The sequence below is a fragment of the Seriola lalandi genome, unplaced genomic scaffold (assembly GCF_002814215.2).
Source record: "Seriola lalandi dorsalis isolate HSWRI2012SDOR001 ecotype SW California unplaced genomic scaffold, Sedor1 jcf7180002054934, whole genome shotgun sequence".
Lineage (NCBI taxonomy): Eukaryota > Metazoa > Chordata > Actinopteri > Carangiformes > Carangidae > Seriola > Seriola lalandi.
Window position 1 is genome coordinate 385279 of NW_019525486.1, and position 14620 is coordinate 399898.

The 14620-nt window shown below is 41.9% G+C and overlaps 1 protein-coding gene across 1 annotated transcript in view; it reads left to right on the forward strand.

Annotated features, from left to right (window-relative positions):
• The window catches only part of crppa (CDP-L-ribitol pyrophosphorylase A), a 48128-nt gene that overhangs the window by 9361 nt on the left and 24147 nt on the right, over window positions 1-14620 (forward strand). Inside the window, exons 4-8 of the mRNA XM_023393384.2 lie at window positions 2725-2829; window positions 3738-3783; window positions 6023-6120; window positions 11289-11366; window positions 11500-11592. Coding sequence (XP_023249152.1) covers window positions 2725-2829; window positions 3738-3783; window positions 6023-6120; window positions 11289-11366; window positions 11500-11592 — 420 coding nt within the window. The remainder of the gene's footprint in view (window positions 1-2724; window positions 2830-3737; window positions 3784-6022; window positions 6121-11288; window positions 11367-11499; window positions 11593-14620) is intronic.

A 14620-nucleotide genomic window follows, 5' to 3' on the forward strand; every position in this document is an offset into this window, starting at 1 on the left:
TACAGGAAATTCATGCACATATTTACAGCATTGTCTAATAATATTCAGCCAATGTTTGCACCTGCAGAGAGTGGGGGACGACCGGTCAAAGCGCTGCATCAGACGGATCAGAAGGCGCTCTCTCTCCCTCTCTCTACCATGAGCCCTCTCTGCTGTTGCAGCATAAACAGGCAGGTTTCACTGATATGAACTTGAAGGCAAAACATAAATTTACATCATCTGGAATGAAAACAGCAGAACTTGGGTTGGTTGATCTTATCCGTATCCATATCCTTATCAGATCGTCCTGTCATCACCCTGAGAAATCGCCAAGACGAGTTTCATGCTAACTGACTCAGAATCTGTGGTTTTTTTTTTTACAGAGAACAGTGAAATTAGCTGCTCGATTTGTAAACTTTACGGTGCTGTGCCTTTTACCAGATCTGATCTTTCAGCTCATTGCTTTGTGTTTACAGCCCACAACTTTACTGTTTTGGTTCAGCGTCAGCGCTCTTATCAGGGTCGTGTCATCATTGTCTCCTGTAGACCTCCTGCTCAGCACCCAACAGCAGACAGGCAGCTAGAGAGCCACAGCTTCCTGAGGAGTCGTTGTTCTGACTCTTTCCTCACATTAAATTTAATTGAGCATTCCAACTAAATAGATTTTCCACACCTTAGTATTTATTTTCTTCCTTTAAAATGTGACATTCAGCTGATTATGACAGACGTGCCCCTTTTCCCTCTCTCATAGCATGTGCAGCTGCTGTCAGGCATGTTTATGTTATGTAAGTCAATGAGGAAAAAAGCGACAAATTTGCATGTGTAGCATTTTCCTTCAGTAAAATATACTAGAGCCACATGTTTTTAACCTACTAATGAGCCTTGGAAAGCGATTCTTGAAAATCCAGGGAAACAAACTGCTGGAATAAACAGTGTGAGATCTCTGCTGTTGAAATGGGCCAATAAAGTGGAAGCTGCTTAAACATTTATGATAAAAGTTGTTAAAGCATCTTTGGTTTGAAAATAACAGGTGTTTTTGTTGCAAACACTGACTAAATTTTCTAGAAACCCCCTCACAGAGTCGTCCAGCACAGATTAATTCCTGTGGGTAACAGTGTTGTTGAAGCTTTTCGATCGAGAATGGGAAATAAGATTTGAGAAGAAGAAGGGGAACATTACAGGATCCTGAAATAGATCATGCTGCTCCACCCAGATGAACAAGTAAACATGGAACAACCGTGCACCACCACTGGCACCAGGCTACGATAAGGTTTTGCAACTTCTCGCACATGCAGGAACGATCATTTGTATATTGTGCACAGTGGAAATGTGGGAAAATGTCTCATGACCTGACAAAATAGAACTTGCACATTTTAAATCTTAATTCAGAAAGATAAGAGCGCTGCAGTGCCAACGCTCCGTCGGCCAAAGAAAACAGGATCCTGTGAAGTATCCTCTGAAAAATGTGGTGATGGCAGCTGCGTGTTACGAGTCTGTTGCTTTTCTGCGAAGACGCTGTAAAATGGCTCCAGATAGTGAGATATTTGGTGAAATATGTGCATAAAGTTCAAGTGAAAGAGCCAGATTATCTGAGGAATGCCTGGACAGAAGAACAAGTGTTCGATCAGAGAGTGCAGAGCAGGTCATGTTCTGATTTGACAGAACCTGAACTCTTCTGACAGTAGCAAAGTGAGGCAGCTCTTAAAAGCAGGTGACACCGTTCCAAACAGGCTTCAGACCGACATTACTACTGAAGGTTTCCATGATATTGTTTTCATCTGCTTTTGTGATCTTTGTTGTTTAGTTCGTCGGCCCAAGAATTTAGTGCAGGGTGAGTAATCTCAACCAACTACCAACCAAATGACCACAGATATTCATATATCACACACCCCATCATCATGATGTCTGGACAAAATTACCTCTATGGACAAAACATATGTCCAAAGTATCTCAAAAACTAGTGACCAGGTTTCCATTAATCCAGAGTGAGAGGTCACACTGGCTGCTGACCTTTTCCTGCCAACATCAGTCTACAAATTTCTACTTGTGCGCAGCTGATTTTTAAATCTAAACTGCAGATTTATGAGAAATTTACCCATCAGTCTCCTCAGAGAATGAACCATCTTTAACCAAAAACTGACATTTGCACATGAGGTTTTGTCATAATCTAATTAGCAGATTGACAAGTAACGTTCGGAGCATGTTCAAGTTCCCAAGGAAATATCATAAACTTCAGCATCACTATTGGCTCTAAGAAAAGGTCAGGTCTTAGCGTGTTGTTTCATTGCAGCCTCTGGTGGTGCCATACACGGCTAAGACTTCCAGTTTTGTTAAATCACTGTTAGAAAAGAGTTGGATTCTTATTTTTGAAATAAATGTTTATGTAATAGACTATTTGTTTACAAATCACTTTGACAATTGAAGCAAAAGCAATGATAGGTGAGAGGCTCAGAAGGTAATATAACAACAGGAAGACAGACAGTCAGGCCAAAGTAAAGCAGGACAGTAAATACATAAAATATACTTCAGCACAAATAAGGACAGTTCGAGAAAGTAGATGCCGTATAAAGGCAATGAAGGGACAATAAAGAAATAAAGTCATGATTTATTTTGTAAAACACAGTTGTTCCATCTGCACTGCAGTGGAACAACACAATGTCCCTCACTTCCTCTGCGTGCGATGGAAACACATCGTCCAACCGAGTGTCCACAGCCTGTCCTCTCTCTGTCCTGTCCCCTCTGCAGTGCACCGAGTCCGACTTTGACTTTGGCACCGAGTGTCTCCATCTGGCTCTGCAGTACTGTGGCACCAACGCCAAGCTCATCGAGGGTCCGCCAACACTGTGGAAGGTGAGCTCGCCAGAAGCCTGCTTTGGGTTGGGGATTGTGGCTCTGGTAACAGTTTGGGCAGCACAGCTGTGTGCCCGCTACGTACTTATCATATCGGCACAGAGAGCTCGTGCATTAAAAGTGAGAGGTGCTGGCACAGCGGGAAACACTAACATATTGAATGTGACATCCGGGATTAGCGTGTAGAGATTAGGTGAAATGTAAATGTTTTGTTCTGAAGCCTCTGTAAGATCATGTAACTCAGGCTTTAAAGGATTAAATCCAAATTACAAAAGACATGTTTTTCTAGTTACACTCAGTGTTATCTAACCGTGGAGATAGTTTTGGTTTTATGTGCTGAGGTTTTTGAGATTTCTGTCTCCACCCTGGTACAATGGACATAGTCTGAATTTTGTTTGTGGTGCTAAAAGCTTTGAGGAATGACATTAAAATAACATTTAAAGAGCTACTTGTTTTTCTAGAAACAGTGTCTCGGTTATTCCACAATCCAAGATAATCCAGAGCCGTGGTTCCCAAAGTTTTGCTAAGAGATAAATACAAAGTTGTGACCTAATGCCTCAAGACTGTGTGAGCTGAGAGCAGCTTCATCAGAGGGTCATTTTGTGTTTTTTCACCATTACTAATTCCGTTGAACAGTTTCTGGGACACAGGAAGGTGCTACACACATGGCAGAGCAACAAAATATATTATTTCCTATGTCCTGTTTCCTCGTGACACTGGGAACCATTGATGCGAATTAAGTAGGACACTGTTTCTGGAAGGACACGTTACTAATGAGCTTTCCAAATTTTACTTTCTAAGATCTACGATACCTCTAAGTATAAATTATATATGTTTTATTTTGTTGTTTTGTTAGTTTTTTTATAATTTGGATGAACTGACCCATAACATATTATTTTGTCCTCCAGGTGACGTACAAACGGGATTTAGCTGCTGCAGAGTCGATTATCAAAGGTGAGTGATCTTCGTAATAAATTACATTACATTATTTCCTGTGTGTACTGCGTATAGTGGACTTTCATCTTCTTACATTATATGCACACACAATGTATGTAGACATACAGTATATACATGAAAGCCTGGATGCCGCAGGTTAAATGGTCTGACGGGCAGCAGCACAACAGTGTTTGAATAGGTGACATTGAACCAAAATGGCTCCTCACTGTTTTCAGAGGGAGAAATTCTTTGTGACATTGTTCAGCTGGGTTAGAACAGGGCGGGTGTTCGGAGTCTGTGAACGCTACGGAGAGCAAGTCAGGACAAGGGAGACAATCACAATCAGAGAAATGGAAATAAACACAGCCCTATATTTCACCCCAGCAGCACCTGGACCAACAATCACCTGTTTGATGGTGACACAAGGTGCATGGTGATTATTCCCAGAGCCTCTGAAGTCAATGAATTCATTGTGTGTGTGTTTTTTTTTTTTTAGAGAAGACGTGGAAGAAAGTTCTCATATCTGTCAGTGTGAGAAACTGTCGAGTGTCTCAGTTTGTGTGTGTGTGTGTTTTGGTTTTCTGTGTGCTCACACGCACTTGCATACCCCGCTCTGTGTGTGTGTGTGTGTGCGTATATGTGTGTGTACATGTGGCTGTGTGCATCCTGTTGAGAAGTGTGTGTCTGTCGAGTTCTATTTTGAACTGTTTTCTCAGTGGAAGTGCGACAGCCGTGAGGGAGGTCCTCAGTGTTTTGCAGCAGTGGCTGTGATGAGCTCAGGATTTGAACCAGAGTGCGCCATTGCAGCAATGACCCAGCTAAAACAGTGGTTCTCAAACTGGGGTCTGGGGACCCACAGGGTTCCTTGAGGGGGTTCCTGGTCTAATTTGTGTCAGTTTAGTGATCCTGGATGTGAAAAAGTTTGCAGACCACAGCTTCAAAACATAAAATTTCCTGTCACCTTAATCTCTCTGCGCCCAGTTATCCCTATTAAATCGAGTGCAGGATCAGTGCTGCTTGGAGGTGTCTAATTTTTAGATTTTATAAGCTCCATCAACATTTATTTTGTGAGTCAGATTAACTACTTTTTAAATATTTAAAACATTAGTGTTGATCCTGTGTTTCGGCTGTTCACAAACACCAGATTAATGAGTGTGTCAGTAAACGATGTAGCGTTAGCCACTTAGATTTAACCTAGATAGCTGTTGAGCACAGAAGCAACAGCTAATGATAGCAGATCACAGAACAATAGTCAGAATCTCTTAGTCATACATTAAGTACATCAGATTACTATTTTAATATTTAGATCTGAGCAGCAGCTTGTCCTGTCAGTCTAACATTAGCTAGCATTAGCTCAGCAGCTAAAGGGGAGACTGAGCTGTCAACAGGATCACTTTACATAAAATCTGCTCCCTTCAGCTTTACCAGACTTGTCTGTTTTTTATTATTACCTTAAAGTAGATATTTGTAAGTTTTGCTATTGCTACACAGCTAATGTTAGCATTACCACTCTTGGAGAAACGTTGCGAGTTCAGCATCAAACTTCATTCATTTACTCGCCAACAGCTGTCTCCAGAGGTGGAAAGCAACACCAATGTTAACTCTTGTTTCTATCACGTCTTTTCTGCTACTCAAGTTAGCACGCTAACCAGCTAGCCTTGGCCCGTCTCATCACTTTCCGATAGTGACTCACTGTGAGCCTCCAATCTGCCCTCAGGACATAGCGTTGCTCAGAGGACAAATTATAACCTTTTGTATTCTAAACACAAAGGTGGCCAAACCTTGACCATCACCCCCACCCGCTCCCGGCAAGAAACCACCCAGAGAAAACTTACAAATATCCACTTTAACTAGAAACCACATAACTTAAATCACTAAATATGACGCCACTTGTGAATGTCATGATTAAGATAATCAAAAAGGAAAAGTGTAGATGGAGAAGAGTTATATGGGAAAAGTGTTTTTTCAGATTTGGAGGTTGAATTTTTCTGAATTTAGCTCACATGTTGTTGTAGCTGTGAGGCTGCAGGGTAAAACACAAGTGAAGTTTGTTAAAATATCTATCTCAGACAATTCCCTGTTATTTATGACAGAATTTACTCATATAAACCTCTCTAAGTATCGGCTTTTCTTGGCTGGTTGTTATGAATTCAGTTGTTATTTATGCGTCGCTTCTCCAGTAGATCTCTGCTGACGGCACCAGAATAACTGCTAGAAGATTTGTGTTCATACAAATGTTGATTAATTTCTCCTCCAGAGACTCTATCCCGGTCGGCCTGCGTTATCACCGGTGGGTCAGCAGGAGCTGTGACGTTGGCTGACGCCCTCCAGAAGGCTGCTGGAGCTCTGGACATGGTAAGACTGTGACAGTAACAGCTGATTAAAACCTTGGTTGTGCTGATGACGGCATTACTGAAGATTCCCACCAGTTTAATATTTTATTTTCCTCAATCGTCCCGTCCCTGTCTCCCGTCCTGCACCTCCAATCCCCCGTCAAACTCACTGTGAGCTCCACTTGGGTGGCCCGGCGGTGAGACTTGCCATCTGCGGTCAGGCCTCTAATGGAGCCTGTCTGGGACATCCACACTCTGCAACTTTTCCTCCTCCTCATTTTCTCCCCCCTCCATCCCCGACCTCCACCTCTCACTCCCCTGCGTGCAGGAGAGCAGATGGCAGTTATATTTCCTGTATCGTGGGAGTTTGCTTGACTAATGGAGTGTTCAGTGATGAGCCTCTTGCCTTCTCCTCATCATCTTCCTACCACCTCAGCTCAGTCAGACTTGACAAGCTCCCAGTTTCCACGGCAGTTCACATCCCTCCCTTTCACTCTTAATCTTTTTTTGGGCACATCAAATTCCCATGTTGTCCTCAGCCCATGTTACAAACATCCTCCATTTGATTTGCGAAATTCTTCCTAATAGACAATGGAAAACAGTATCCATATGCAAAACAGTAAAGAGTGACGGCCTGAGAAATTAAATCTGACGGTTCAGACCACGCAGAGGTTCCACATGTGAAAGTCTGTCTTTTACCTCAACAACTGTTGGTTTCCTTCGAGCAAACCACGTAACCAGTAACTCATGCAATCTTTCCTCTTTCTTTAAAAACAAGGATGAAGAATGGATGTTAGTAACATTAGCTTTGTTTGCACGGACAGGTGACCACAAGGTTTTATTTAGAACAATAAAGTGATGATGTTGTAAAAATCGACCCTGCGGTAAAAGTGTATTGATGTGAGATGGTGCAGTGTGTTTTGTGGAAGGGAAGAGCTCGTTCAGCAAAGACGGGTGGACACATTATTATGAACATGGACTGTCTATGTAAAGCTCATAATGTTTTTGTTTTTTTATGAGAATACCCAGCAGAAAGTCTGTGTTTTGACAATCAGATCTTGAGGCTTAGAGACGTGACTGTGAATGAACAGCAGTCGCAGCAAATGAACATGTCAGAAAGTATCAAAACATCCCAAACTGCTCTTGCAATTCTCTTCTCCCCTCTGTTGATCTGCTCAGTCAGCATGTTCAAGAACTTAAAGTTTGTCTGTAGCAGAGTTAAAAACCCAATTTCAGTGTCACACAATCACCTTCCCATAACTCAAAGGCTCTTCAGGAGGCACATGATAAGTTTCTATCACTTTCACCTGGAAACAGATGAGACATGTAGCCCTCACTTCATCAAACCTGACCCCCCCCCCCACGTTTAGTGTTTCACTAGCTGCTAAATTACTACTAATTCAGATAAGAAAAGTTGATACGCTCCTCTAATTTGTAGACATTTAGATTTGACTCAGATTAAAGTCAAAGATATTATATAATGATACGACATAATCGTTGTCGGTGTCGGTTCTAGTCTGATTTCATTCTGAAACCAGCTCCATACCCCGGACTGAAGAGGGTTCATGTTGTGTTGCTCAGTCACTCAACATGAAATTAAGTTGAATCAAAACTTCTCCCACACAGATTTAATAACAATATAAGCTTCACTAAACGTTCAGGGCTTTTGTATTGATCACATGAGACTCCACAGGTTCATCCCTCCATGTGCTTATGTTTCACACCCATCGGCTATTAGTCTTCTCCAGAGCAGACGCCCAGCTTGACAAATTGCCCACACATGGCTTCATGTACAGAAACGTGTTTCCTGGATCCTCTTGATGTGTATATATATTCCTTGGGTGTAGCTGTTGATAGTGGACGGGGGCGGCAGAGCACGCCGCGTGATGTGTTTCCATGTTCCACCGTGATCCAAACAGCCCGTCCTCCTTTAAACTCGCTCCAAGTCCTTCATCAGCCGGTGAAGGAGGGGCAGATCTCGCTGTCCGGTGCTGGATCTGCGCCCCAGAGAGGGATTGGGAGGTCGGGGTCGGCCCTCTTTGGCTTGGCTGATTGGAGCCATTCCCGCCTGTGCTCAGGTGGCTGGTGGGGCTGCGTGTCTTTCCGGTGCGCGTGTTCGGAACCAGATACATCCTTTTCAGGGAGTCAGGGAGGGGAGGAAGAACGGAGGGGAGGGTGGGGGGGTTGGGTGGATGAAAGGCGAGTGGAAGAAGCGGAAGATGAAGAATTACCTTTGTCCCGGTGCCATTACGTGAATCTAATAACAGTGATAAGCACGGCTGGGCCGCCTAAGCTCAGCTGAGAACTGACAGTATAGTGTAGGCTGTGTGTGTGTTTGCAGGTGGAGGATTTGGCAGCGTGTGTATGCGAGAGAGAGGAAGACATTCAGAGTAAGAATATGATGAAGATTTCTCTCAGCAGGATGTTACATGAGAGATCCAGTTTAAATCCAGGCTCACGCAGAGAGAGGAAAAGTTGTCAGTTGATGTAAAATTCATAGAGAAATGAATCTGTCAAGTATTTACCTTTATATCAACCTTTATTTATGTGGGGACCGTCTGATGACCGTTTTAACTCTGTATCAGAAACGATCTCCGTCTGAAAACATGTACGTACATGACCAATCACAAGCAAGCAGATTGAAGCAGAATGTCGTCTGTGCAGTTGATTAGTTGCGCAAAATACCACGAACGAGGAACAGCAAAGACAGTTGTAGCGTTAAAATGCAGAATAACTCCACAACAGCTGCGAGCAACGCGTGTCATTTGTTATCCCCGTCGCTTTCACCACTGGTATTCGAGGCTGGTGTCTACATCATCCTTTCCAACGGTCTCCTGTCGAGTCGAGTTTTCAATCTAAAAACGGAGGCCAGCAGCGTTTCCTAAAGGCAGATCAGAAACTCTGGAGTAATGTGGACACCAGACGTACAGTACATGTAGCAAAAGTGATGTGTTTTAAAATTAAAATGTAGGAGTGTGGGAGGAGCATCTGAAAAAGCCTCTCAAACAGGAAATCTGCCCATATATAAGAACAAATCATAGTAGAGGTGTCTCGGCCAAAAGCATCACAATACAAGATCATTTCCTTGTAAATATTTAAACCGGTGGCTGAGCTACATATACAGCACTTCCATGCCTTAAGAATTCAAAACCTTTTCATTTGGTCGTAGCTGAGAATAAAAAGTGCTCGTCGACAAATTCTTATTGTTATTGAAGTATAAGTAATGTGTTAAACTCTGAGTTAAAAAGCCTGAACTCCGTCATTCTAGTTCCTCCATGTTGAACCAGTTTTCACTCTTTCTCCTTTTGTTGCATAATTCCCGATGCATGAATTATTCAGGCATTTGGCTGCAATGAATTTGGAACAAAGGCTCAACACAGACAAGTGGATGTTTTATGGACACTTAAGTACATAATTGAGGAAAGAAGTATTTCATTTCATTAGAAAAAAAAAAAAAGAGTCCAACCACCTCCTCTGATTTCTCTCCCTTATCACTAAGCCTTTTATCTTGATGTATGATAATATTCTTATATTCAGTCCACTTCAAAACAAATCCTCAGACTCATGTATCAACTTAGTGAAGGTTTTCAGTGATTAACCTCGATCTGTAGGAGGATCCGTCATTTAGACAGAGAGCGAGGAACATTGTGGACACCACAACGGGGGAGAAGCTTTTCTCTCCGTCAGTCACTGATGGAGAGGAAGTTATGGCTTCCAAGTTTTACAAGCAGTTTACAAAAGTTTATAAATCAAATTATTATTTTTTTTTTTAAGGGAAGAGAAAATACTGCACCTCAGATGTGGTAAGTGGTAGTGTGGACAAACCTGATGTACGTGGTCATTGTATTTACATCAACACCAACTGTCCTGACGGCTGGTTTTAAGGCTCAGTTTCTGAATACAGGCTGTGTGCATTTCTCTGTGGACTGAGGCTTTGATACTTTCACAGTATTAATATAGAAGCTAGAGCTGATCTATAATCACACTACACATGGACAGAGACCTTTATACTATATGAGACCTGCATTTTAATGTTTAAACACTGCATTGTTTTAAATTAGACCCGTCCACACTCAAATGACTAAAACTGTGTCTGTTCCTTGACACATTTGAAGTTCACAGTGGGCAGCTGACTGCCGAGCTGAGCTCTGAGACTTTGTTTTTCCTTCTGTCCCTCTTCGGAGTGGTTCAGTTGTCGAGCCTCCGCGGCCTCTTGGCTCTCCAGTCCGTGCCTAAATTTAAATAAACATTCCTACTTCAGGATTTCATGCCCAACCTGGTTTAGATCACGTCAAATTTTTTTTTTTAAACCCTGCGAATCTACATTTCGGACTGAAATGATTTTCCTCCTGAAGCCATGGGCAGTTATCTTTCAAGACCAATTAACCCTCTGACATATGTTTTCCATAACCATTTCACATTTTCAATTACTCTCCGTACTTTTAATAAGTAGAACAAGTGTATCTCGATGCCAAACGCAGACTCCTAATGTTTATATCTGTGTTTATTTCCTGCGTGTGTGAAATTGAAGTACCAGGCTGTAATTATAGGCACAACAAGCGGACATGGTGGACACTGTGAGCGATCTGGTTGCCTCATGTTGCTCGTTTGCCAGGGCTCAAACTAAATGGAAAGATCAGGACCTAAATGTCCTGGTTCTTTGAGCGAAAAAGCTTTTATGATTCTTGGCCGTGCGTCGGCCTTCGACTCAATTTGCAGCGTAATGAAATTTAAGTTGGCTTGTGTATGATTGCTGTCCCCGGCTTTTGCATATGACAGAATTTTCCTGCCAGTTCAGAAGTTTAAAGGAGCCCAGAAACTTTTTTAAAACTTTTTTTACCTCTTCCATTTGTTCTAATAAGCTTCTGATTACAGCTGATGGAAATAAGCCACTCAGTTGCGTAGCCTCTGAGTGTATTTATATTTTTTTATCCCTTTTCTCTAATCATAAAATGATTCATGGCAGGAAAACAGGTGGGTGTACTCTCACACTAAATGACTGACGAAGTGGTTGAAACAAAAACCAGAAGCCTCTTGACCTTTGAGCACTGAAGTCGATCAGTCACTCGACATCAGATGCATTATGGAGCTCTGGTGCTGCAGCACCTGCTTTAAATGATATCACTCAGGATCCTGTGACAAGCAGAATATCAGCTGAATATTTAACGTCGGGGTGTCTCTGTGTTACAGGAGCTGGACGTCGTCCCGGATCTGAAGGGAGACAACGGCAGGTATCTGTTAAAGGAGTGGAACTTCATCCAGGTTTCTGTAAGTTCCTGTTTCAAGCACAACTTCTTCTGAGAAATAAAAAAGAAAGTCACAAAAGCTTCTGTCATACTGGAGAAAAATGAATCTTCTCTGTAAAGTTTCTTATCCAGTTGTTGACTTCCTTGGTCTCCAGGTGAATCATTCTTCCCTTTCTGAAGTGGAGTCCATGCTGAAGGATCTGGAGGCAGCGAGTCGAGCTCTTCTTCACCCGCTGGTCGTCATTTGGGTGAGTTCACTGCATCCCAAATCCAGACTACATACTAATTCTATGGAGTATTTACAACAAACTAACAGTCTTTAGTTCTGGTGCGATATCCAAAATTTGACATATCAGTACAGTGCTGCCCAAATATGAGGTTATGGTGTAATTATATTATTGTATTTTATGTTTCAGGTATAAGCGATGCTGTCGCTAAACAGCAGTTCAAAGTTTTGTCTGTCACGTGTCAAGGTGCAATGTACAGTAAGCAAAGCGGTGAAATGAGGGTCGGACTCAGCAACAGGGTAGATTGTGCAAAACTGCTAAAAAAAACTATGAAAAATATCACATATGGAAGGAAATATGGCAATATTCTATATTACCAAATATCAGCTCGTCTAACACTCTTAGTTTAGATGTTAGTATATAAAAAAAAACAACATACTTAACTGCTTCTTACTCACAGGAAATGATACAATAAGTGCGACGTCAGACGTCCTCGGGACTGAGACTCTGAGATGTCACTGCAATTTAAAATAAAGAAATAAGATTAATTTCTTGTTTTTGTTTTCCAAGATCTTTATGGGCAAGTTTTGCTAGAGATGGTTATTTAACTCTTATCAATACTCTGCTACTTTTAGTTTTTTAAAACGTTAGAAAAGTAAATGATTCTATTCAAATTCTGAGGAGGATTTGAATGTATTTATATTTTGACATAACAAAATTTACCAAAATTCATGGCTGTCCATCCAAATGTTGTCAAGACGCTTCACTCAAAACAACAAAAGGGGACCTCAAGGTGGCGATAGAGGAAAAGTCAGGAGATCATCAAAGTCAGCAGGATTCATCCTCAGGGGAACGGGAATATCTGTATAAAATTTCATGACAATCCATCTGGTGTTTGTTGGGATATTTCAGTCTGGACCATTAGAGCCACTCTGTTAGAATGGTTAAAAAGCCACCATGACTTCACATATTCAGATCTATCCTACACGCTCCAGACTCCAGACGGTTTCCATTCCTGCTGTGAGTTGGCCGTTCTTGTTGTTGACAGATTTGTAAACCAGTGAAGAAGAAAGAACACGTTGATGTTACAGGAGCTGTCCAGTATCGACTGCACAGCAACAGTGGCACGCAAAGTTACATGGAGAAAACACATTATTTCTGATCTCAACTTTTTAAATTCTCTGACTCAAACTTCGCACACTAAGAACCAGAGCCAAGATACAGCTCAGTAATGAGGCCAGCAGAACCTGGACGGCCTGCTCTCGACTCTGTGATGAAGAAATAAACCCAACAACTCCAATTTAATTAGTTCAAATGTCACAGAACATTACTCGATTAAATCACTGCCTTGATTTGAGTCAGGTACACTCGCCTTTTATAAAGCTGCAAGTCCACACACAGCAGGTTTCATTAGTGCAGGACTGACTTGTCTCTGTCACACCACAACAACAGCATCTGTCTTGAATCTTGTTCTCACTCGAACAGAAAGCCACATACACAGGCAATAAAAAACTCACGTCAGTGCGTGTCTTTGTCAGTGCTCAAGTTAAAGTAAAAATCTGAGTTTTTCAAGTTTTTATTTATACAACACAACAAAATGTCAACCTTTGCTATGATCATTGAAAAGATTGCAAACATAAGAAACTTAATCACATAAAACTGGCTCATGCAACATTTGGCTACTGTGACTATAAATCAACAATTACAGGATAATGGTTAAAGGAGCTACATGTTTTCTCTGCCACCAAACGTGGTTTCTTGCCGGGAGCGGGTGGTGGTGATTCTCGCTTGCCAAAAGCTTCAGCCATTGTTCACAAGAGGTTATAATGCGTCCCCTGAGCAGCTACTTCTCCAGGTCAGACTGGACACTGCAGTGACTCGGTATCGGGAACTGACGAGGCAGTCCGACAAGGGTGGGGCTAGGTGGTTAGCATGCTAACTTTAGTACAAGAAAATAAGTGGTAGAAATAGAAGCAAAACAAGAGTTAACATTGGTGTTACTTTCCACTGCTGGAGAGTAAAGGATTGAAGTTTGATGCTGAACTCACAACATGTCTTCTTGACTATACTGCTAGCTGTTAATGCTAATGTTGGCTGTGTAGCGATAGCAAAAACTTGCATATAGCTTCTTTAAGGCAAAAACATTGCAACACAGTTAGAGAAGAGGCATAAAGTCATTGAACTGACTCGATATTATCCATAACATATCATATCTATATAATGCTAGCTAACCTTAGCTTGAATTAGCCATTTTAAAACACTGGTTATATCAGACCAAGCAGGGCTATAACAGCAGGGTGTATAGAACTGAGCAAAGCTGTGATGTATTGCTAATTATTTTTAATGTGTAGGAGTTGTGATAGTCACTTATTAACAACAGTTTGGTCTTCAGACCTTCGTCAGACAAACTTCATTCAGTCAAACGGAAGCAGCTTCATCATCTTCTTTGAAGCCATAAAACAGACACATTCTCATTATTTAATATTTTTAACACTGTATATTTCATTTTATACTTTTAGAAAGCAGATAACAGCTGCTGTGTGTTGTGAAAGTGGACTGAGGCAGAGTGAAAGCATGTCTCGGTACCATTTTCCACACTGTGAATGAACTTTTCTTTGCATGGTTGTGAATACAGACATCTGGCACAGGACGGATTCATAGAGGTTCATGTACTACACGGCGAGCCAAACCTTTTCTGTTTTTCCGCTTGTAAAAACGTCACCTGTAGTCTGCCTCCGGTCCCTTGAGGAGCTCTGTAGCTGTTTGGAAACCGTACACCTCCCAGGAGAGCGCCGCAGCTCGACCCCGCTCACTGTTCGCCCGGATTCAAACATCCACCGGAGAAACACCGACCTGAGCTCACACAGAGAAAAAACAAAACAAACGGATCAAATCCGCCCCAGTAAACATTTAAATATTTGTGAAAGGCCTGTTTACACTTTTATGATTTGGAAAATTGACCTTTTCAACTAACACACGGAGCGAGCGCCAAAACAACGGCAGGTAATGAGGAAAAAATAAACCTGCAGAGGCTGAATCCTACGACAAA